Raw genomic sequence first — 23,572 nt, 5'->3', positions numbered from 1 at the left:
TCCAAGAACTCGGAGTAATGGTATCGGTCAATTTGGGGAAATTTGTAGACAAGGACTATTCTATGGCGCTCCGGGCTGGAAGGAGAGGGAATGGAGGGTGGCTGCAACACATTGCCGCATTGACTTGGACCGAGGACCGGCCACATGGTTGCGACAGAGCAGTGTACCTGTGAAGCAGGCTGCCTGGTAGAAAGGGAAATTGAAATACTAAAGTCTGTTCCATTTCATACTAAGCTAGGTATCTGTCAGAGCCAAACAGACTTGCCTCATATCTGAATGTTCAACAAAATTCAACATGAAGTTGTTCACGCATTTCCTTGGGACAACCGCCATCATGGCGGTAGTCGTCTTCCTGTTTCCACTCTTGACGAGTAGCACACGACCAATGGAAAGTTTGGGTAGAGGAGTAGTGGCAGTCCGATCGAGTAATACTGAAGTCTTGGTATCCTGGCGCTTGCTGGGCCTTGATCCTGACGATATTGCCTTTAACATCTATCGCTCTACAGACGGCACCGCTGCTACCAAGCTGAACACTGAAGTTCTCGCTGCCGGTACTAATTACGTTGATTCTTCTGCCGATCTCGCCAAGGCCAATCGATATTTTGTACGACCCGTCTTTGATGGTACGGAGCATGCAGCTAGTGGTTCCTTCACTTTGACGGCAGACCACGCTGAAGAACCTGTTGTGCGAATCCCCATTCACTCCGGTGGTCCGATAAAATTCGTCTGGGTTGGAGATTTGAATGGCGACGGAGAGTATGATTTCGTGGTGGACCGTCAGACCTCTCCGCAGACACTTGAAGGATACAGCAGTAGTGGCAGACGGCTTTGGGTTGTCAACATGGGCCCTAACAGCGAGAATCAGGATAATATTTCACCTGGCTCCTCGGCAATCGACGTGGGCCATTGGGATGGCGTTACTGTCTATGACTTTGACAGCGACGGAAAGGCCGAAGTAGCAGTACGAATTTCAAATGGCGTTGTATTTGGCGATGGCACAACCTTTGAGAATTCCAACGACGATTTTCAATTCATAGCCATCCTCGACGGCATGACTGGAGCGTTACGCGCAAGTGCTCAAATCCCCACGGACTTTATTGACGACGGTCCTATGGGGGCGCGGTTTGGGGTTGGGTACCTGGACGGCGAAACGCCACACCTGGTTTCTTACATGAAGAACCGACAAGAAGACAAGACTTTCAATCTCATGGAGACTGCTTGGACATTTGATGGAAGCTCGGTCAAACTGGTTTGGAAGTGGCTTCGTGACAGTGAGGCAGACACACCTGATGGGCACAATACCAGAATCATAGATGTGGATGGAGACGGTGTGGACGAGGTGCTGGAGCTTGGGTTTTGTCTCGAGGGAAACGGAAGCCTGCGGTATGCCCTAGGCCCGAGTGGCATCGTCCATGGTGACCGCTGGCATGTTGCGAAAATGGATCCCGATCGAAAGGGGTTGCAAGGCTACGGTGTCCAACAGGACAATCCATCATTCCTCCAAGAGTATTACTACGATGCCCGGCAAGGACGAATGCTGTGGCAGCACTTTGGCACCGAGATCTCTGACGTTGGTCGTGGCATGGCCGGCGACATTGATCCCAACTATCGCGGTATGGAGGTCTGGTCCTTCTCCGGCGTTTACAATGCCAAATCAAATCAGCTCACTGAATCCAACACCGACTATAGCCCTTGGCCGCATCTTGGACTTTGGTGGGATGGCGACGAACTCATGGAACTTTACAACACGGGAGCCATTGAAAAGTGGGATTGGGAGAATCCAGGCCCATCTACAAGCCTACCACGATTGGAGCGTATATGGGCCTATGGGGCCATCAACACGAATGGTGCCAATCCTGGATTCATTGGCGATATCCTTGGCGACTGGCGGGAGGAGGTCATCGTGACGAATGAAGATTACGACGAGCTGATCATTTTTACCACGGATATTCCAAGCGACATTCGTCTATATACCTTGGCACACAATCCTGCCTATCGTAATGACATGACTGTCAAAGGTTATCCGCAGTCTCATCATGTTGATTACTTTCTAGGCTACGGAATGGACCCGCCTCCACGACCAGATATCCGCTACGTATAATAAGAATCCTATAATCATTTTAGCTCGAACACTCTGGATGCCTTTTGGAATCGGCTCTCTTACTTCAAGGTGATTTGGTGCAGAGGCTGGGTTGCGTCCAAGACAGTAAAGTTAGTAGTAGGCGCCTCACCATATGTCAGGCCCAGCTGGCACTGACCCATATTAGCTCAGTGGGCGGCAAACGGCCATGCAACATCACTTTAGATTTCCAACATGCTAAATGTAAAAAACATTTACACGGTCGGCTTAATTTGCACCATTGAAATCGAACTTATCGCAGCTGCTTTATTGCTTACATACTAACAATCAACAAGTTTTGAAAATGTGCCTAGCTTTAGCCGTGCAGTATCATAAACATACGCCTTCCATCACCAATCACCGGGCGACGGTGCGGAGACTGACGGCCGCCAATTCATACAGACAAGTATTGCGGAGATGTCATGACAACACATGCACAGCCACTCGTCAGCCCTTATCATCCAGTGCAAAATAAAATTGTCTTTCCGATTCTCAGAATGATGGTATCACCCTTTCAACATACCACTCCATCTTCATTGAACCGACAAAAATGCACACGATGCCTGAAAAGCGCAGCGGCGACTTTCGTCTAGCGCCTTTTGAAGATGATTTGCAGCTCCGCCAGGTTCCGAAAATATTGGAGACCAAGAACAGCCCGCCCCAGCACTCTGCCGCAAAGCCAGCAAATGCAAATCACCGCCTATGTCATGACTGCTCCCAGTTTGACTTTCAAGCTGCTTTTGCAAGGGATCCCAAATTCCTTGAGGATAGAGGCGTTTCCATCGCCATTAGTAGCATTTCCATCGCCACTGGTGGCATTCCAATTGCTAATGTTGGACAACGTTTTCGGGCCCCTCCACAAGACGCCGATTGCTTGCTGTGCGCCATGCTATATCGATCTCGTCTCACATATGAGCGTTGCCAGTACACATCATGCTCTCATATCGACAGAGGTGACGAGTTACGAGCATACATACTTGTGGAAACGATAGACTTGGTCAACCACGGCTTAGAACGGCAAGGAATCCAATCTTTGGTTCCACTAATCGTCCCGACGGCTTGTGCTGGAGGATTAGGAGATTTTAAACGACATATTAGCACTCAAGAATGCCCCATACTTCAGCAGGATGTGCCAGGGAGTCTCTTCTTGGCTTGTCAACCCGCAACGAAATTCGATCCCGGTGCAGTTTTGTCATGGATGGAATACTGTGATTGCAACCACACAACACTCTGCCTGGCTCCCAAATCCGAGGCTTGCAAGATCAAGCTGCTCAACTGTGATACCCTGACCATGGAAGAAGCCACGGTTGAGAGCCGCTACGTTGCGCTCAGCTACGTCTGGGGTCAATCCAACCCTGTCGGGGATTATGTCGTGCGCGATGACAATGGTATACGGGTACTGCTGCCAAAGTCTCCAAAAGTTATTTCTGATGCAATCAGCGCCACAAAATCTCTTGGATATGGCTATCTGTGGATTGACAAATTGTGCATTGACCAAGAAAATGCAATTGAAAAACATCAACAAATACAACAAATGGACGTCATCTATGAGCATGCACAATTGACCATCATTGCCGCTGCCGGTGAGGATGAAACTCACGGCCTTCCGCGTGTGACAAGCGAGCATGCGCCCTGGCCAGAGAAGGTTTCAATCGGCAATGATCTCAGTATAGTATGGACAGCCACAGACCCGCACCATGCGATTCGGCAATCCGTGTGGTCAACCCGGGGATGGACCTTTCAAGAAGCAGTACTGAGTCGACGACGACTAGTATTCCTCGAAGATCAGGTCTACTTTGAGTGCAACGCCATGAGCTGCTACGAGAGCACCTCCAATCCCCTTGATCGCCTACACGCCGTTAGCAAGGTGCACATGGATAACTGCTATCGTGGGGGCGTATTTGACAGAAAACACGCCGATGTATATGGTTTCTTCGGCGTCGACTCCATGCACCTTCCCAAACTCTACAGGTGGTATATCAGCTTGATAGAGCAGTACACTGCGCGAAAACTGCGATATGATTCCGACTCGTACACGGCCTTTTCTGGAGTCGTGCGCCGCTTTGCCAAGAGAAAGCAGCAGGCGATTTCGGCTATTTGGGGTCTACCCTACCCAACTGGCGGGACGGATAATGAAAAGTTTTCGTATTTTGCCCGCTCATTGATTTGGGCCCATGCGGCCGACTGCTGGGAACCAGGGAATGCTACTCGACGGCGGCCTGGTTTTCCCTCGTGGAGTTGGGCTGGCTGGTGTGGTGAAGTAAGGTTCAGATCATACGATGCTACACATAAATTTGAGCTCGAAAGCAGGACCTGCCGCCTTGAACTGGAGAACCCTTCTACAGGAGAGATCAGATCTTTGTCGTCCTTCGGTGAAGATATACACCATGAGCACAGCCCATATAGGATTTTGAAGTTGACAACTCTGGTTGTTCCACTATCCTCGTTGACCTACAACCCGAAGGGCAGGTTGAATATGAAAGTTTGGAGACTGGGCGGCAATGAAGCCATACCGAATCTTTCGGAAGGCGCCATCTCAGACATTTCTTTCTCGGAAAACATGAAGGCCGCAAGGATTGACCAGTGGCGTTGTGCCATGTTGGCATTTGGATACGAGGGACTCCATTTGTTGATTCTTAGGAAGAATGACTCTACTAATAATTGGGTGAGGACAGGGTTAATCCGAGTTCGTGTTCATGATTATGATCTCTTCATGGAGTCGGCGTGCAAGGGTTCAGAGGTAATGAGGATTGAATGAGAATACAAACTACCATGCACCCAGTTCTTGCACCAGCGGGGTCAGTATTCATCGCAGATGACCTGCTCAGGTATATTAGATAGCAGCGAAGCACCTTTCTTTCATACTTCGGGACAGACTCGGACATCTCTCAGACGCTTCTTCGAGCACATCTTCTTCACTGTGGCTCGGGTGAGATCAAATAATCAACATTTTCCCTGCTGACAGACTCTACCTTTGTAGATTGGACCAGTAAAAGTACCCATATATAACCCTACTTCTTTACAATTTCCGTCTCTGCTTCCTCCCTTTTATTCAAAGATTTCTGCTTTTTTTTTTTTCAGAAAAAAAAAGAAGAAGAAAAGGAAAAGAAAGAAAGTAGGACCATATACGGCAAACCCTTGTAAATTGATCACGTAAGTATCAAGTATGCCGATAAAAAGGCAGGAGGGCTCCTATAAGATGCAGTGCGTTGGAAAGTTCTGGTGATATTCACCTGTCATTGCGGATGGTCAGGTTGGTGGCTGACTAGTCAGAACCATGGTCATGTGTCTACCATGACGGTAAGCCAAATGCAACAAATCATGTTGGATTAATCAGTGCAAAGATTTGACTGCAGCATCAGTGAATGGGAATAACTTGAAGTGAAACACCGGATAATGGGTGGAGTTTATATATTATTGATTAAATATAGATATTCGTAAATCGTTTAGAGGCTTGTTTGCTGTGAGAGCTAGTGTGTGGCCAAAGGCTGTCATTGATTCCCAATTCCCACTGATCTATTCTAGGAACAACTCGAAGACTACGCTCCAGTAATTCCTTAGCAGTAGCTGCTGTTGGTAGCACTGGTAATCACACCGGCGTTGATGAGATCAATGTAGCTCCAGTAATCCCTCTGAGTGCCCTCACCGTCGACCTCTGTGGTTGCGTACGAGACGGCGGTCCAGAAAGAACCTCCAGAGACATACTTTTGCCAGGCGTAGCGCTGGGTATCAAAGATGGACTTGCGGCCATCGAGGGTGTTGTTGTACATGACCTGCAGCGCCCACTCGCCAATGAAGACGGGGAAGGTTGTCTCCTCGGCAATGTACTCGGCCTGTCCGCACACTGCGGGGTTGACCCATGCGGAATAAGTTCCAGCAGCGGCAAAGTAGTAGACGTGAGAGTCAAAGACGAGGTTCTTGGAGGTATCGAAGAGCGGGGCCCAGAAGGAGGCACCCTTGAAGCAGTCCTGAAGCATGACGGGAATGCGCTTGTCGACGGCCTCGACACGCTCAAAGACACCATCCATGTACTTGAGGATCCAGCTGGTGGCATTGTCCGAGAGACCGGCAGCGGTACCAAAGGATGAGAGGTCGTCGCTGGCCTCGTTGATGGGGGCAATGGTAAAGGCGTTGAGGGCGCCGCTCTGTTGGGCAAACTCGAGAATCTTGTCAATCGCCTGCAGGCTGTAGTCCAGGTTGGTCTCGTTGTAGAACCAGCCGTCACGCATCAGACCCTCGCCAATGTCCAGGTTGTTGACACCACCGGGCAGGGAGTGAAGACCGATGATGATGTGCATGCTGTACGTCTCAATGGCGTACTGGGTAATCTCGCGGAGGTAGGAGATCTGGTTGCCGTGGTAGAGCTGAGATCCAGGGACGTTGACCCAGGCCTGGTAGGTAGTAGGGATACGCAGGGTGTTGACACCGACACTGGCAAGCTGATCAATGGTCGAGGTGTTGAGGAAGTCGGCATATCGTGCCTCGAGGGCCGGACCACACTCATCGCCGAGTTCACCGCACAGAGTCCACTCATCCGACGCCTCGGAGGCGGCACCACCGAAAGATGCCCACCAGATGGGATCGTGAGTCTTTTCCTTTTCGAGCCAGCCTCCCAAGTTGGCACCGTTGGCCTTGAAGTGAGTCCAGTTGACAAACATGTCATCAGTCAGGACACCCTGAGACCAGCAGATCTTGTGAGAAAGCTTGGTTCCATTGTTGACAACTCCAGAGGTGACGTTGAAGGGGTTCATGTCCTGGTAGTCGAGGGTAGGGCCGGCATTCTCGGTCCGGTTGTCATCTCTGAGTCTCAGGGGGCGGACTGGGAGCTTGAGCGACGAAGATGGCACAGCAGCAGCTGCACCAATAAAGAGTGCACTGCAAATGGTTGACAAATGCATGTTGAAAGGATTGTATGGTTCCCGAGGGAGAGCGAGTGTAACTACCACGAATTGGTATAAAACGTAACGACGGTCAGGCAACAAAGACTGAGCTGAACTGTACGGAACAGGCCATCGGGAAACACGGCGGGAGGCGAATGCTATATAAGATGTTCCATCGACAAGAATGGTGCATGATCAACAAACCAAGCCACCGGATCTCAATGTAAGCTGGCTGGATTGGGCGCTGAATGTTAGTAGATCCGTCAACTAGCTCTTCGATAGTGCCGGAGACTACTAACAATGGCCTGAATCATGGCATTTTGAATTCGGCGATTGCGGATCAGCAACGGTTTTGCTTGGTTTGCAGTCTCCCATCATGGCAAGACGAGATTGAATCCTAGGCGCTCAATTATTTTGAAACAAGCAGCACACAATTATATCATCCTACTCAACGGAACATTGGAATCATACTCGGTTGATTTCGAGTGGGCTCTCAGTCAGGAAAACTGGATCAAAACGGGAATCCGCTGTTTATATCGCATTCTGGGATCGTCGGATGCTAATCCAGACCTCAGCTTTCAATATGCCAAGGAAGAGGGCTCTGTGTGCCTGGCTAGGATGAATACGGAAAGCTGCTGATGGTTGAAGTGGGTAAAATCAAAGTTTAAAGCCCAGCCGACAGCGGAGGGTTCCGACGCCCAAGTCCTTGGATACGGGATTTCCAGAACAATATTACACCATCTCATGTAAAAGTTTGACCCGTTTCAGCTCGAGAACTAATCGGCTTTCGGAAGATGGGTAATCATTTGAAATGACAGATTCGTCATTCATGATTCATGAACGGTGAGTGTGTATTGCAGAGCTCCTCAAAGGCAGCCAGTTTCCAGTCAACTTTACCGTTCAATTGAGCAGGACTCTTACGCTATCGACCTGGCCTTGGGGCGATTCAAGTGCTGACTTTTGGCTCGTTTCTCTCATCTCTTCATACGACCGAGGTTTCTTTTCTTTGACGTGCTTGGAAATGACGCCATCTTCTCGGCGCTGGTCAATCAATCTGTAGAATCTGTCCGCCTTTATCAAGCGTGATTTATTCCGACTTTGAACTGCAGCCTCCCTCGCTTTAGCACAAATTCAAGTGTTCGGAAATTCCGGGCGGATGCGGCTCTGTCAGGGAATCCCACGATGATAAAGCCGCGCCAGACGTTGGAGCTTGCCTTGTTCGAGACAAGACAGTGAAGAAAACTCGCAGCTAAGAACGCCGTCGCCGAAAGACCCGTCCGATCTCCACTAAAACTTTACTTCAAATAAGGGGCGACGGGGCCAATATTTGTTCGTGCGGCGCCCCGACTGTCCGACTAGCAGAAATCCCGTGGAAAAAGTCCGTGAAAGAGAGAGATCTCAATCGATCGACGATCAATTTCTTCTTGCACCGCGGCCGAGGTCTGGTCTCGACTCGAGGGGATGGCGATCACAAGGAGGGACCAGCTTTGGTACTTGTGAGAATGTGTTGCAATATTTCATGATTTCCATCAACATTTTATTCGTGCTTTGCTTGAATACCAGCTATACTATAACCGAGTAAAGGTCTGTATATGCCCGCTTTGACGAATTCTTTCTTGTTGATAGGAATATACTAAATACCAAGGAAGCGAGCCAATTTATGTTGAACAACGACTCACTTCTCTTGGCAAGCGAATCACTCGCATCCGCTCAGACTACCGCAGCTTGCAATTTTTCACCATGACGGACAATCGCCTCATATAGCTATTCTACCAATGCTCATCCTCATCCTCATCCTCCCATATGATACCACTTTCCCAAAAGTAGTCCGTGTCACAGCGAGAGCAATGCATATGATCACAACCGCCATCCTTGAATATTCTGACGCCACAGCTTGGACATGGCTTCGTTGTCTTGTTAGCAAACCTCTCACTCGCTGTAGACTCGGCCTGGCGATTACGCGCTCTCTCCCGCTCGGCCTCCTCGACCCTCCTTCGTTCCTCCTCGCGCCTCGCACGTTCTTGGGCTTCACGCAGCTCCTGTTCTCGCCTAGCCTGCTCAAGTCTGGCCCGTTCTTGAGCGGCTTCCTCCTCATTGAGAAGAACCTGATTGAATAATTGACCAGCGTCCTCAATGGCCCTCTGGAGCTGGCGTGCCGCCTCATCTTCGGCATCTTCGAGCTGTATTTGTTGCTGCGCACGAGTCTGAAAGGTCCGGTCGGCTAGAAAAGTATCATAGTCCTCGCAGGAATAGTCGACATGCCACGCATCTTGATGGTTGAAACACCACTGGCGCTGGCATGATTCACATAAGACGATGGGTTGCTTGGCTCCTGCGTGATGCGTTTGCCCAGAGGAGCAACCTGGCAAGGGACACCATACGAATTGCTTGGACTCACCCAGAGTCCTATTGAGAAAGTACTCTGCGTACCTACGTGACCTGTTAGTCTTGGCTGGCACATGATTCATGAATGATTGGCCTACCGAGCGGTCGTGTCTGCGTCCGTGTACAGTGCTATGTCGTCAATGCCCACTCGTTTAGGGCACTCGGGGCATGAAACGTCCTGCCATTGCTTGGATCCCAATTGCGTTTGGATCGACGTCCTAATACACTCGATGCAGGTAGTGAGCGCATGCTTGCAATTTGACGTGACGCCACGAATGGGAAAGTCAGTCAGAGGTTTATCCTCGAGGCAAGAATTGCACTCCCTAGGAGGTGTAGTCAGCGGCTCGCCAGATTCAAGCCAATCAAGAAAGTGAGAATGAGTCCGGACGCCTGCCTGATATTGGCTGTGAGATCTGTCTGCGGATTAATTCCTTTGCAACCACGGCTGTTGATGAAGCGAGATCTCGTACCCTGTTTGTCCTTGCATTGTGCTATGAATCGGGTGCTGCGATATCTGTAGTTGCGCGATCGTCGGACGAAGTAAATGATGACCTTTTAATGTTTCAGTGTTTGCAATCAAGCTGTTGAGTGTACATCTTGGGACGAAATCAAATAAATATGTGTTGACAGATGTTTATGTACTCTCTTCGTCGGTGTTTAATTGTCAAGACCCAAGCCACCATCAATCAATCTTGGCCGTTCAAGTTCTTGTTGATTCCATCGTGGTGTTTGAGGTAATAAAGAATCCATTGTTCAGCGTGTATGAATGCCCTGGTAATGCTCAGTGTTGTTGCTGCCTCAATGTCACGAGTCAGAAGGACAAAGATTCCAGTGGAATACTTTGAGATGGAGATGAAATATCAATCTAATTATGAATTTCCATGCATAATTACAACCTAACCCACTTTCACCCATCAATCATCTGGACAGAGTGAGCCACCTATCCTACATATTCTGCGGTCACGGTCTTGTAACGTACACCTCTATAGATCAGAGTGTAGCTCGTCATGGCAGATCCATCTGTGGTAAGGTCAGTATGCCACTAGAATCTTGTTTCTCGCGGTCAATGGAACTGGGAACTAACATGCTGCCTCAATATCGCAATCAATGTCATAATAATCATGACCATCAATACCTCGGCGAATAGGCAGATCGGCATCCGGAATAGCACTCAAGTTCGCCTCTACAAGGCAGAGTGATTTTACACTGCCATTTTTCCTCAGCGGTGCTATTTGAGAGGTCTCGTCTGAATACACTTCGAGTTTGATTGATTCAGGACGACCCCCGGAAACTCTTGAGACTTGGAGAAAGTTTTTCCGCCAAGGAACAGCCTCCGTGATGCGCTCACCCTGCGACATGCTTTGTTAGTGAAAACTCCAACACCAGGCGTCTTACCATGTAACTACCTTTCTGATGAACCAGTCCATGACAGCGACACTATCATGACCATCCATGCCATCATAGTACTTGTGCTCTGCAATCGAGTGATGAGCCACTGGATTAAAGCGCACAGACGTCTCCATGCCGTAATGTTTACGGGCGACGCGATCCTTGACCTTGACTCTGGTTAGCTGGACTGGGTCAGTAAGTTCCATACCCTTCAACAGAGCACCATTGACAACAGCCAGCTGAGCAGAGTTGGGCGAAACAATGTCCACCTTGCTGCCGACCCTTGTATCCATGGCCTGTTGGATTCTCTCTCGGAGATATACAGAGGTTCCAAATCCTCCGACGAGCAGAATCTTGTCGACCGTGCCTCCAGTTGCGGCAATCTGTTCATTGATCAATTGGATCACCTTCAAGACTACCTCTTCAAAAATAACGTGCATGTCTGTGGCCCTGATAGTCATACGCCCACGCCTGATACCGGCGTCTCGGTTATCCGGGAGGCCTTCCACTGGAACGCTAAAATTTCCATTTGGCAGAGAGGCCATTGTGAACTGTCGCTTTATTCTCTGCGAGAATATATCCATGGCCTTGTCAAAGATTTCTTCGTTGAACTCGTCTAGTCCGCCAACCCGTTTTCGCAAAAGCTGACCAAACCGCTGATCAAGATAGGCGGATCCGCACATGCCACCAGAGCCCGCAGCTGCCTCGCTGACTTCAAAGTGCGGCGTCAAGGCGTTGACTCTGTAGCTGACCAGGTCAACCGTACCACCTCCAGCGTCCACGACGACAATGGTCTGACCGACTTTGAGGCCGCTTTGAACCAAATCATCCAAGGCAAACATGGCAGCGGCTTCAGGCTCTGATAAAAGCGTCACAGTGCGCTTGCTCCGGCCTTCCAAGCTGCGCTGAGCTTCGTCATCGCCAAAGCTCTTTGTGGCCTCAAAGATCTGGAGGGTCCTCTGCTTGGCTCGGTCCGTCCAGATGGCGGGGACCGTGAGCACGAAATGAACAGGCAACGCCGCAAATACAGCACGCCCAAGTCTCTCCTCAATCATTGGCAAAATCGTCTCTCCAAGGCTGTCCAAGTAGCGTGTAGCCAAGTCGTCAATGTTGAAGCTCTGCAGCTTGGCCTTGAGACTCTGGTTGTCGCCGGGAATATGGTCAGGGTCCAATCCGAGCTTGAACCACTCGAGCACTTCGTCGGGGTGAGCATCATTTGTAATCAAAAGTCCCCATTGATGCGAGCCGTCGGGTAGTAGGCGGACCTTGGTTGGCACCTTGTGGTAAGTAAAGATTTTATCGCCGAGGCTTGGCCACTCGGTAATGGTAAACCTGCGATCATGTCGCGAAGTATCTGCCCACGCAACTCCAGTGGAAGTAGTACCTGAGAACGGGTATCAGTGACAGTGAGTTTATAGAATGGATCCTTATCTATAAAACTTTATTCCTTATTTGGACATACCAAAGTCAATCGCAATGACCAGTGTTGGCTCTGGAGTTGCATTTGTGGCCATCGCGTTTGCCGCAGCTGCCTTTCTTGCAGCAGTCACTTTTGAAATTGTATTGAACATTTTGCTGATTTTAGGATCCGAAGTGAGAACTGTCAAGTTATCGCTATCGTTGATGTTGTGCTTGTGGATATATTTGGGTAAAGTCAATAGAGATGCGCCTATCATCTATTTGTACATTTCATTTTTGGTTACAGCCTCTGTCCTGTCAGTCTGCTCCGTCATAATCTACAAGGGTCAAAGAGTCAAGACACCAGTGTTAGAGGTGTATAGCCCATGATGATCATGTGTTTAGTATGACCAAGGTTGGTTGACACTGGAATCTACAGGCAATCTGTAATTTCCTACTTTGCGTTGGATCAAACTGCCGCTTTGCAGCTGGTTGACTCGAAACACGAGAACAAAGATTCACACATTATGAAGCGATTGGTTTGAGACCATGTACATGTTGACAAAGACCATGAATTTCGGCAGGGAGTGTTTGTGTTTTATATGAGACTAGGTGCCACGCTGGCTCAATGAATGTTCCCACAGGGATTCCAAACTTTTACACAATGTTTCTTTTCTGGTGGTTTTGAAACACGTGCCTATAGTTGAAGCTTGGGCATTGCTAGCTCTTTATTCTAGTTGGGGATGGATAGTGAGAAGTTGTGATTATGTGAACCCCCGGGTAGATGGCCGCGCTAACATGGTTGACACTGCTGAAGCCACATGAATCCAAACTCGGGAACGCCGATATGGAGAACAAGCTGGAAGTTGCAAAGCTTGAACGCTAATCTATCCATCGTTAATGGCAGTCGGTATGTTGACCGTGGAGAATTTATAATTACACAGAATTCCCGCCAGTATAGTATTCGGTAAATCATTATACTCGAGCTGCTTTCGAAAAATTTCAACATACGATACTATCATCATGCAGTTTCGTCATGTCCTACAAAGGATTCATTCTGGAAGAAAATCATCAAATGGTGGATCGAGCATCAACGATGTTTCTTCACAGAGAACTGGAAGTATATCCAGTAAAACGGGTTCGTCATCTCTAAAGCCTATACTTGCATACCCTTTCATTTTTCACAGTCCAACGTTTGCAATATTCTGCCATGATTGTGACGGTATTCATGACAAAGCGTCTCCATGTTCAGGAAGTATAAAAACAAACCATACAATGGATTCCGAAAAACAAAGCGCCAAACTCCTTCAGAACCGATCACAAAGGTTGGTAATGAATTGATAACAATGCTTTTATGAACTAACAACAGCTTAGCAAAAATGGCCATCGTACTAGGAAGAGGCAACAAAGTCAAGCGTCGGAATCTATTCAAAGTCGTGAACAAGAACAACAGACACCTGCTGAGCAAGAGTCGCCAAGCGAAGGGCTCAAAGAAGATGTGAATGTTAGCTTAACGGTGCATTTGGCCAGCGAGGAATATAAGAAGATCGAATTCCTCAAGACGCAAATATTAGATCTTCTCAAGCAAAAACAAGACCTACAAGTTGAGTTACAAAATCACAAAGATACTAAACCAGCAAAAACATCATCTACCACCACAACACCTTTAGCAAACATGTCGTCCGTTTCCAAGATGCAACTTGAGCGGGATGCCGCCGCAAAGGAGAATGGAGATTTGCGTCAGAGAATGGACGAGATTCATACACTTTCAGAACTTCAAGACCCTACTTCATCCTCGTCATCCAAAACGGGAACCTCGGGCGACGCGACAAAGGAGAATAGAAAAATGCGCAAAGACATTGAGCAACTTCAGAAGCGACTCGAAGAGGCGCAAACTGCACTCATTGCCCATGGGACAACCGTCGTGCCAGATGAGAGAAACGAGTGTCTGTCAGGAGAAGCAGGCAAGGGCTTTACCGAAGTGATTGAAGACGCCATGGCGTGGGTGTTTGATTTTGTCTGGACCGATGATATTGCTGATGACGCAACTCCGATTTCCGACCGAGCCCGTGATCCCGCCTACGAGGCCAGCGTGCGCGCCTTCAAAGAGCTGTGCGACCAGTATCCCGAGTATCGCATTCACTCGAGATTCCACGAAAAGGAAGAGACTGCCCTCCAGGGTCTCCTCATCCGAATGGTTCATTCCAGGATCTTTGACTCTGCCCTGGGAGGCGTCAATACCGTGACCGAAGATAAGATCAAGGCAGTCTTGACGTCCCTCGAGGAGAACTCCAAGCCAAAAATGACCGAATATGAATGCAGGATGTGGTACGCCAACGCACTACACGGTATGAAAATGCATCCCAAGTATGTGAAAGCGGCCGAGGACAGAGTTGCCGCAGTTGCGAAAGAGGTACTGCTGCCTCTAACAGTCTTTATTGATCCTACACGCTTGGATGATGCGAGCCGAAGTCTCCAACAAACCGTCATTGCGCCGGCTCTGGACTTGCAGGGACGCATATCCTGTACAGCACCTACGGGCATGAACACAGATTACACGGAGTTCATTGACGGGGAGGAGAATGAGGGCAAGCCAGGCTATGTCCGTCAATGGGATACCACCGCCCCCAGCTTCTTTGACCACGCGGCGGGTCTGCAACTGCGCAACGTGGATAACAAGCCTGTAGACATAAGCAAGGCAATGGTGGAAACCATCAAGACAAAACTGGTCAAGCATTGCGTCCTTGCACCGGGTCTGACCATCTGGACTCCGCAGGGTTATAAGGGTGCGTCTGCGCCCAGCACTGCAGTTACGCTGGTCAAGGAGCGAGTGGAAGTGTCCTGGGGCACTGTAGGTACGCGTCGAGCATCGTCATTCCTTGATGAGCTCTACGCTATGGCGAAAGCATGATTGGGGGTGGAAGACCAAGGTCCAAGGTACGAGTCGTGGTCACGATGAGGTATGCCGAGACACGGTGGATTATTGGACTTGATCGGTACTCGGTAAATTTGCAATAGAAGTGAAAATGAAAAAAACGTAAACAATGTCCACGGTTGCTCAATCACTGCGCATTTGAAGAATTATTCCCTCTGTAGATAAATCAATAAAAGTTGGCGACAATCTCATTGTCTATTTTGGGTTAAAAGTCGAGGTGCGCTGGCTTGGGCACGGAATAGGCCGCTAATAATCAGGTCGTGTTAGTGGCAGTGCCGGCCGCTAAGCACGGAAACCAGCATTCCGAAAAGCAGTACAGCTTGGCCACTGTCCCCGTGATGTCGAGCAGAGATTATCACAATGTATGATACCCATTATCCTCTACTGCAAAAGTATCGCTCATTGACGCAAATGAAGAAATGAAAAAGAAACGAGAAAATGACATTGCAAGTTTAGTCGGTGGTTGTAGAGTTTTATCATCCTCATGTCTTTTCGCATCAACCATGAACGCACGTGGTTTTGCGACCGAAGCGCCCCGCCAAGGGTTCCCTAAAAGTTGAAACACCAGGAGTCGTTGGGACCCCTTACGAGATCCCCCAGGTCTCACATGCCATTTGTAGAAATATGATGCAAGCCCTGTATGAGACTTGAGGCTAGCAGACATGCAAGCTTGCTTCTGCATACTCCATGTGCTTTTATTAGTCGCGGATGATGGGACCCATTGCACGATAAGCTCATCTCTAGCAGACGAGCGGCGTCTGATCTACCGCTGAGCCCCCCGGTACTATCAGCGGGCCCAGCCAACCACACGCCCGTGAGTTGTTCGTCGCATCATGGCTGAAGCTTGACTTGCGTCGGATTACGGGAGCGACAGGTACCTTGCCTTGCCATATTTGTGCCGTCTTCTTTTCATTTCAAAATGTCCCATGCGTTTCCTTCTTGTTTCTGTTTACTCTGTCTAGATTTCAACTGAGTGACTTGGACTTTAATTAGTAGTCCAAGCAGGTAATAATTCTATTCATTCCCGGCAGCAACTAGAATAAGGGTACTTGCGGAACAGTGAGTGAGGGTTGTTATCTATACTTGATACCGGCAGCAATGTCTTTACCACCAACCCCCGTGGCATGCGACGATGTCAAGCAAAGGACCGACCAACAACACAAATCAGGATGGTTTCAATTCATGAAGGTACAATGAGTCACTTTTCCACGAATAATCAAAAGGCTTACACGATATCGCGCAGTCTGTTGCCACATTCAAGGGCGATCTCGCTTCTCTATCGGCACCACCATTTCTATTGTCCCCAGACAGCATTTGCCAATTTAGTCAATACTTCAATGACCATCCGGCCCTATTAGTGGCTCCCGCCCAGGAACAGAATGCCGAAAAGAGGGCGCTGCTTGTCATGCAATGGTTCTTGAGTGGTCTAAGGCGACAAATGGCCACCCGTAATGAAGACGGCACACGCAAAAAGCTCAAGCCTCTGAACCCCTTTCTGGGAGAGATCTTCCTTGGCAGATGGGTTGATGATTCTGGTACGACCGAGTTGATCTCCGAACAAGTATCGCATCATCCTCCCCAGACGGCCTATCGGATATGGAATGAGGAACATGGGGTGTCGGTACGTATCGAGCGAGATGACCATGACCATGACCTTGTCTTTGCTGACACGAGCACAGGTTGAAGGACACATTGGTCCAAGATCGTACTTTTCTCACACCATCAACATAGAGCGAAAAGGCTTCGGCACCTTTAGAATAGACAGATACAACGAAGACCACGTCTTTACCATGCCCAAGGTACACGTAGAAGGCATCATGACCTTCCAGATTGCACCAGAGTTGGGCGGCACTTCCTACATCCACAGCTCGTCAGGTTACACTACCAAGATTGAATACTGCTCCAAGGGTTGGCTCCGAGGAGCGAGCCACTCGTTCAAGGCGACGCTGTTCCGCGATGGCGCCGAAAAGTCTCCACTCTACACTGCCGCTGGCAGCTGGGATGGGACCTATACCATTGCCAACTCCAAGGGCAAGGTCATTGAGACTGTCGATCTTGGCTCGTTGAAGAGGACATCTCTGCAGGTTGCTCCAGTTGAGCAGCAACACCCCTTGGAGACGGGCCGAGCCTGGCAGCATGTCATTGATGCCATTCACAACAGCGACATATTCGCCATTGGCCACGAAAAGGGCAAGATTGAAAACGCGCAACGGGCTCTGCGGAAAGAAGAGGCACGAGAAGGGCGGTCCTGGCAGCAGAGATACTTTACGCCCATCGCCGACGACGCATCCGTCGAAAAGCTTGCCCTTAGAGGAAAGAATGAGCCGTGCCACGACTATCGCGTGTTTTGGAAATTCGACCAGTCCAAGCACGATAGAATCAAAGAGAACCAATTCTGAGGATTAAAGAGCCCCACGCATACACGGTTCGACTCGGGAATAGGAATGTTACCAGATGACGTTGTCCAGGAGAGAAACTAGACACGACGCATCCTAATAGAAGCAATGAATGGGTTGCGCATTGTGCGTTACACTGAATGTGGGGGTTACACTGGCGTTTAGACAACTCGCATAGTCCTTCTTGGACAGTATCGCATGGTCATGGGAGAGAAGCGCATTTTAGTATGTACAGGTGTAAGCGCGTATGCTTGCGTCTGGTACGGAATCATACGTGGTTGACATGATGAAATGGATAGATACCTTTTGAATAATACTTGGCACGTGGTTCATGTCCCAATATAGTGCCTTATCAGTTCATGGTCAATGATAAACCAGCTGCATCAGATGCAAACACATGGAATTTCTGTCCAGAAATACAGTAGCCCAAGTGTTTGAGCATATGTTGGCATTGGCAAAAGTCCGCCGACAACTCCGACATGCTCACCTCACCTGCCTGACAAAGACACTTTTCACGCATTGGCGGCCGCGCTCCGAATCTGGGCTAAATCTGGGGCAAGTCCCGGCAAGCAGAGTGCGGCCTCCAGCTTTCCCCACAAACCCGAGCTTGGGGAAATCTCAAAGAGCTTTCCTATTCCGGAACCAGAGTCCGGGGTCACGGGCTGGATGGGGGGCGATGTGCCGATGAAGCGCCGGCTTCCCCTTGGCCCAGTCGGTCGCCTATCGAGATTCCGTCTGACTAAGTATCTCCTGTTTTGGTATTCATGGGTTCGGGTTTGGCTCTAGCCAGGGACAGTTCAATGCCTCAATATATTCAAGACGTCCTCGTGGTCTCTCCATGGTTACCCAGCGGCGCCATGTCGGGCAATCTGTGCTGGGAACCGACCATAATATGGCCGAGGAGCGCTGCCCAAATCGTCAGTGAGGAAATGATCGACATTTATCATTCGTGACAACCTCAGGAGCTCGACTACAAGACCTCGGAGGCATCTTTGCGTGAAAGGCTATATTTATCTGACCTTTTCTCCATCAGCATCAGTCGTGATCAGAACTCACCAGGTCACCATTCCTACCAAAACACCATGGCTGCTGTCAAGACACTTGCTACACTCACTTTCGTGACTCTGGTCAATGGCCATGGCTACCTGTGGGAGCCCCCAAGTCGAGTTCGCTTAAACTATGAAGTGAGTGATTACATGCTGATTGTTGAAAGTTTACTAATCTAGCCCAAGGCTGGTGTTGATACTTGCCCCGAATGTACAATCCTCGAGCCTGTTGCATCATGGCCCGACCTCAACTCGGCACCAGTCAGCAGAAGTGGTGTGTGCGGTTACAATGCCCGAGTCAGTGTCGACTACAACCCTCCAGGAGCCAACTGGGGCAGCGAGGTCGTCGAGACTTATGCCGCAGGTGACACTGTAGAGGTCGTCTGGTGTATTGATGCCAATGGCGACCACGGTGGCATGTTTACCTACCGCCTCTGCCAGGACCAGGACATTGTTGACAAGTTCCTGGACCCGAGCTACACGCCAACCGACGACGACAAGCAGGCTGCAGAGGACTGCTTCGAGTCTGGCGTCTTGGCCTGTACCGATGTCGACGGACAGACTTGCGACTACAGTGCCGACTGCGCAGAGGGAGAAGCCTGCTGGGACAACACCTGGTTCACATGCGACCAGTTTGGAAACGGTGGTTGCATTGGTGTCGACGCCGCAGCTCTCAACTCTTGCAGCACCGTTACGGCCGGCGGCTATACCGTCACCAAGAAGATCAAGCTCCCGGATGACTTTACCTCTGATCACACCCTGCTCTCATGGAAGTGGAACAGCTTCCAGACTGGCCAAATCTACCTTGGCTGCGCTGACATTGCCATTACTGGCGGTACTGGAGGCAGCGACCCAGATCCCCAGCCCTCGACTACTGCCACTGCCACTGCTACCGCGACCGCGACTGCCACCACCTCTACGGCTCCCGCTCCCACGTCTGAAGGGTGCGCAGTCGTCTTCAATGAAGCCGTAACTGTCGACTCGGGCATCACCGTCAAGGTGGCCGGATCTATCGCGGAACTGGGCAGCTGGGACACTTCGGCCGCCGTCGCCCTGACCTCGTCTGGCTCGTCCTGGTCCGTCACTGTCCCCATTGCCGCCGGTACTTCTTTCGAGTACAAGTACATCCAGGTCGACGCATCTGGCAACGTTTCTTGGGAGAGCGACCCGAACCGCCAGTACACTGTCGATGCATCGTGTGCTGCTGCAGTCCCGGTCGATGACACTTGGCAGTAGTTCCCTAGATAGGCAATTGTCAGAAGCCCCACAACACACGACACCAACGTTCAAAATGGAATGTCGGTATCAACCTCTTCTCGTTACCATCCAAGGTAACGAATAACCCTGGGGCAAAAAGATGAGTAGATGGAAAATGCAAAAACATAAAACACCGGGTTTTCCCCAGTCGTCACCGACCTGAGTACTGATCCGGCCCAGCCTCAACTTGGCTTCCTAACACAGCTGACAATCAAACGTGATGGCGCTGAATTCCGCTATGCACTTATACACATGGAGGGCAAAAGGCATTGGATCAATAGTCAAACATCGCGCTCGCGGTCTAGGATGGGACTTTGGATCATTTCTTCTCCCAGGTGACAGCCCAGTCACAATTGGCAGTTGCTCTCAGCTGCACAAAGATCGATATACTGAAAAACACTGTCACTCTCAGCTGGGCTGTAGCTAGTCACTGAAACGCTCTGTATCCTAGGGTCATCCCCGCATAATGTCAATGGTGCATTTTCATATCAAGCACATGGGGAGTCTTTCCATTTTTCAGACCACGAATAAAACCACTGCCAGCAAATAATTGGTTGAAATCTTTGCGTCTCAAGTCTCATAGCTCAACACAGCACATGCTTTTCGTGACTTACCCAAGTGCCACTCCGGATCAAAATTGGACTGGCAATCAATCATCGTGTCCTTATCCTTAAGTCGAACCCCCAGCTTCAAAGCTGGAGATTCAAGGTGCTGCCTCTCATGACGACTACTAGTAGATTCACATAACCGCCTTCGCAAACCTCAGCTAGTCCTTGCCACGGCTCTTGCCAATCGCACGCGGCAAGACCGTCATGGAACGGTTCGCAGATGTAGAGCGCAAGAGCCATGCCCTCCATCGCCGTGTGAAACTCGATGTCATCGGGCCATAGCCTTTGGACCCAGCCAACTATGTAGGAAGTATAGCGCACGAAGTCTTGGTCTCGTTCATCCTTGCCCAAGTAGGTCGGGTAAGTCATGACAACGTGCTTGATCCTCAGAGATGCCGCTTGTGCTTTTTAACACGCCATGCTACATATCAATCTGTAGTGCTCCATAGTGCTTGCTCTTCCATTTCAGTGGTGATCAAACTCTTCACGCAGGCGCTCAAGAGGTCGTCACCGCCAGGCATGCGCCGCAACGCTTCCCCCCAGAACAAGTCGTAATTCCTGCTTCAAACGTTACCAATTATTGGCACATTTGCAGCACGTTGTTTTGTTCAACAATGGGAGAAATCGCAGACGCTCCAATCTCTTACATTCAACAGCCGAGGCCCCAAGGAACTAGAGCTGACTGCCTTCCTTCGAGACCGTAAATACGACGCGCCTTTTCGACATACTCTGGCGATTTATCGCCGGCCGGTTGAATGCTGTCAATGTTTCTCAAATTTTCTGCATCAATAAAATCATGGAGGAGCAGCCCCGCGATCTTTTGGGTCCATCAACGGCTCACCACGCGTTGTTCTGAATGAGGTATCATCGAAAACCGAGCCTGCGATGTTCACTCAACTCCGGAAAGGCTTGGAAGGGCAGCTGTCGCAGTGGCTGTTGTTTGAATGCCAATTCAGAAACTCATCAAATTTGGCACTTGAAATGGATTTTCCAGAAGCGTCATCTGAAAAGGCCCCAGAACAGACATCCAACAAGACAAATGAATCACTTCTCAGGTCATTCAAGTACTCATCTCACCGTTCTTGTCCGTTGTAGAGCTTGCTGCATTATGGGTAGAAAGGGACTGCCCCAAATTTTTCGGGGTTAATGACGCTAGCTCAGATATCATCGACGAAGCACTGTGTTACTTGAACAAGCAAACCAAGCAGTGCGTATATGAATTGCAAGTCCTGCTTATTCATACGGGGCAACATGTCTACTTCTAATGTCTCTGGAAGCTGTGATTCTGGCAAGCCTTCTCTTGCTAAATGCAACCGCTAGTGCTCAATTCCATACGAATATGCTAAGGAATGCGCTCAAAATGATATTTTCATCCAGCTTCACGACAAGCTCGACAGGGGATCCTTTCTGGTCACGACCAACGATGTGATCAAGCTGCCACCAGGTTGCCTGCACGCAACGTTGACTTTGCGCGGTAGCGTCGTGCTAGGTTTTGAATGTACAACAGCCTCTTGTCTGCGAATGTCGGCAACCGTGTGAGACCTCCACTCTGCTGCGTTCAAGATGGGAAGGGACGGAGATATACCGCTTTTCGAAGCGCTAATCATGGCATTGCACTCGGATCAACAACTTAGGATTCCGAGTCGATGTCTAATGAGCTATGATGGCGGTTTCTGACCAGTCAAATCCTAGGATGGCGTAGGGTCAGCATTGGCTAGACGAATCTCCATAGTCGGCGACTTTTTGTCGTCTGTCGCATGGATGAGGTTTGCGCGCTGCTGGTCTTGTCGCTACCATTGATCATTCGACCACGTGGGATTTCTTCCAAACAGGATCATGCGACGGATATCCTTCAGGCCGAGAAGCTATTATAGCACTTCGTATCTGGTGAACCATATTGGGATTATGGCTGAAGTCAAACTTCAGCTGACCGCTTCCGTTGTCGACCCAAACGATATCTTTGTGAGTATAATAGCTTAGCGACTCTTCAAAACTTTGCTCAAGAAGAATTTTGCAAAGAAATCTTAGGATTTGATCGAATGAATGCGTGGTAGACTCAAGATGTTGTCTTGTACCCTCGTCGGCACCAACACGCGTGGCAAACATATTTGTAGCCACTTCAAAAAAAAGTGGTTGCCGCTCTAGTATTCTACGAATCTCCCATTGAGTGTAATCTCCGGCGGCCCCACCCCTCTTAATGATAGCCTCTATGGTTGGGTGAGGTAATGCTGGCTGATTTTCTAGGGCTTGTAGCGCGGCCTCCCATATAGCAAGTTCTGGATCTTCAAGCTGCTCCGTAATAGCCACCACGGTTGGGTAAGGTAATACTGGCTGATGTCTTAAGGCTCGCAACGCGGCCTCTCGTATAGCAAATTCTGGATCTTCAAGCTGCTCCGTAGTAGCCACCACAGTTTCTTCAGGCAATTTTGACCGCGGCATCAAGGCCTTCAATATGGTTTTTCGTATATCGGGATCTGTGCCGTTGAGCTGTTCGTTCATATCTTTGATGACGGCCTTAGGTAACACTGGCTGACTTAAGAGAGCTTTGATAGTAGCTTGGCGAATTTCTGTACCTGCGACTCGTATCCGTTGAGTGATTATGTCGAAGGCCATTTTAGGTAGATTTGTTTGGTCTTCTAAAATACTTTCAATAGCACGATGGCTACTTTCTGCTGTATCCTCCATCCGTTGGATGATAGCATCAATGAGGACCCGAGGCAACACTGGCTGCTTCAGAACGTCTTGGACCGCCCGTCGCACATTGTTATCTTCATCTGTGCGTAGTCCAGAGATAGTCTGGTGGATTGATTTAGGTAATGGTGACTGGGCCCCCAAAGCACGCACAGCAGCCCTCCGTACATAAGCGTTTTTGTCGGCAAGCTTCTTGGCGATTGCATCAACGATTGCTTTCGACAATACTGATTGATCCGCTAGCACGTCGAGCGCAGTCTCTCGCACATACCATACATCATCATTCATGCATTCAACAATTACCTCAACGGTTGCTTGAGGCAGTGCTGACTGATTTTCCTTTTTCAGAACTCTGAGCGCCTCACCACGCACAATATATTCTGGGTCTTTAAGCTTCTTAATGCTAGCGTCCATGGCTTGAGGCAGTGCTCGCTGACGCTGTAGAGCTTTTAATGCCGAACTACGCAC

General features: G+C 49.5%; 8 protein-coding genes across 8 annotated transcripts in view; 5 read left to right on the top strand and 3 right to left on the bottom strand.

Moving 5' to 3' along the window:
• Positions 1-295: 295 nt before the first annotated feature.
• On the top strand, positions 296-2,101 carry PFICI_10011 (uncharacterized protein; the record flags this gene model as incomplete). Its single annotated transcript, XM_007838592.1, has 1 exon — positions 296-2,101. One exon carries the CDS (start codon positions 296-298, stop codon positions 2,099-2,101), a length of 1,806 nt encoding a protein of 601 aa, XP_007836783.1.
• Positions 2,102-2,669: 568 nt separating this feature from the next.
• On the top strand, positions 2,670-4,877 carry PFICI_10010 (uncharacterized protein; the record flags this gene model as incomplete). The annotated part of the gene is made up of 1 exon (XM_007838591.1): positions 2,670-4,877. One exon carries the CDS (start codon positions 2,670-2,672, stop codon positions 4,875-4,877), a length of 2,208 nt encoding a protein of 735 aa, XP_007836782.1.
• A 799-nt stretch (positions 4,878-5,676) lies between these two features.
• PFICI_10009 (uncharacterized protein) lies at positions 5,677-7,017 on the bottom strand (the record flags this gene model as incomplete). The annotated part of the gene is made up of 1 exon (XM_007838590.1): positions 5,677-7,017. The coding sequence occupies one exon, from the start codon at positions 7,015-7,017 to the stop codon at positions 5,677-5,679; it is 1,341 nt and encodes a 446-aa protein (XP_007836781.1).
• A 1,751-nt stretch (positions 7,018-8,768) lies between these two features.
• Positions 8,769-12,344, bottom strand: PFICI_10008 (uncharacterized protein; the record flags this gene model as incomplete). The annotated part of the gene is made up of 7 exons (XM_007838589.1): positions 8,769-9,429; positions 9,483-9,801; positions 9,855-9,936; positions 10,364-10,404; positions 10,469-10,733; positions 10,791-12,157; positions 12,236-12,344. The coding sequence occupies 7 exons, from the start codon at positions 12,342-12,344 to the stop codon at positions 8,769-8,771; spliced, it is 2,844 nt and encodes a 947-aa protein (XP_007836780.1).
• Positions 12,345-13,846: 1,502 nt separating this feature from the next.
• On the top strand, positions 13,847-15,082 carry PFICI_10007 (uncharacterized protein; the record flags this gene model as incomplete). The annotated part of the gene is made up of 1 exon (XM_007838588.1): positions 13,847-15,082. The coding sequence occupies one exon, from the start codon at positions 13,847-13,849 to the stop codon at positions 15,080-15,082; it is 1,236 nt and encodes a 411-aa protein (XP_007836779.1).
• A 1,122-nt stretch (positions 15,083-16,204) lies between these two features.
• Positions 16,205-17,505, top strand: PFICI_10006 (uncharacterized protein; the record flags this gene model as incomplete). The annotated part of the gene is made up of 3 exons (XM_007838587.1): positions 16,205-16,294; positions 16,350-16,727; positions 16,786-17,505. 3 exons carry the CDS (start codon positions 16,205-16,207, stop codon positions 17,503-17,505), a joined length of 1,188 nt encoding a protein of 395 aa, XP_007836778.1.
• A 1,079-nt stretch (positions 17,506-18,584) lies between these two features.
• On the top strand, positions 18,585-19,784 carry PFICI_10005 (uncharacterized protein; the record flags this gene model as incomplete). Its single annotated transcript, XM_007838586.1, has 2 exons — positions 18,585-18,686; positions 18,735-19,784. The coding sequence occupies 2 exons, from the start codon at positions 18,585-18,587 to the stop codon at positions 19,782-19,784; spliced, it is 1,152 nt and encodes a 383-aa protein (XP_007836777.1).
• Positions 19,785-22,213: 2,429 nt separating this feature from the next.
• PFICI_10004 (uncharacterized protein) overlaps positions 22,214-23,572 on the bottom strand; it is a gene marked incomplete at both ends in the record, with an annotated part of 4,809 nt that continues 3,450 nt past the window's right edge. Inside the window, one exon of the mRNA XM_007838585.1 lies at positions 22,214-23,564. Coding sequence (XP_007836776.1) covers positions 22,214-23,564 — 1,351 coding nt within the window. The remainder of the gene's footprint in view (positions 23,565-23,572) is intronic.

This window comes from Pestalotiopsis fici (assembly GCF_000516985.1).
Source record: "Pestalotiopsis fici W106-1 unplaced genomic scaffold PFICI_Scf_7, whole genome shotgun sequence".
In the NCBI taxonomy this organism is placed as follows: Eukaryota; Fungi; Ascomycota; class Sordariomycetes; order Amphisphaeriales; family Sporocadaceae; genus Pestalotiopsis; species Pestalotiopsis fici.
This window is presented reverse-complemented; position numbering and strand designations above follow the sequence as displayed.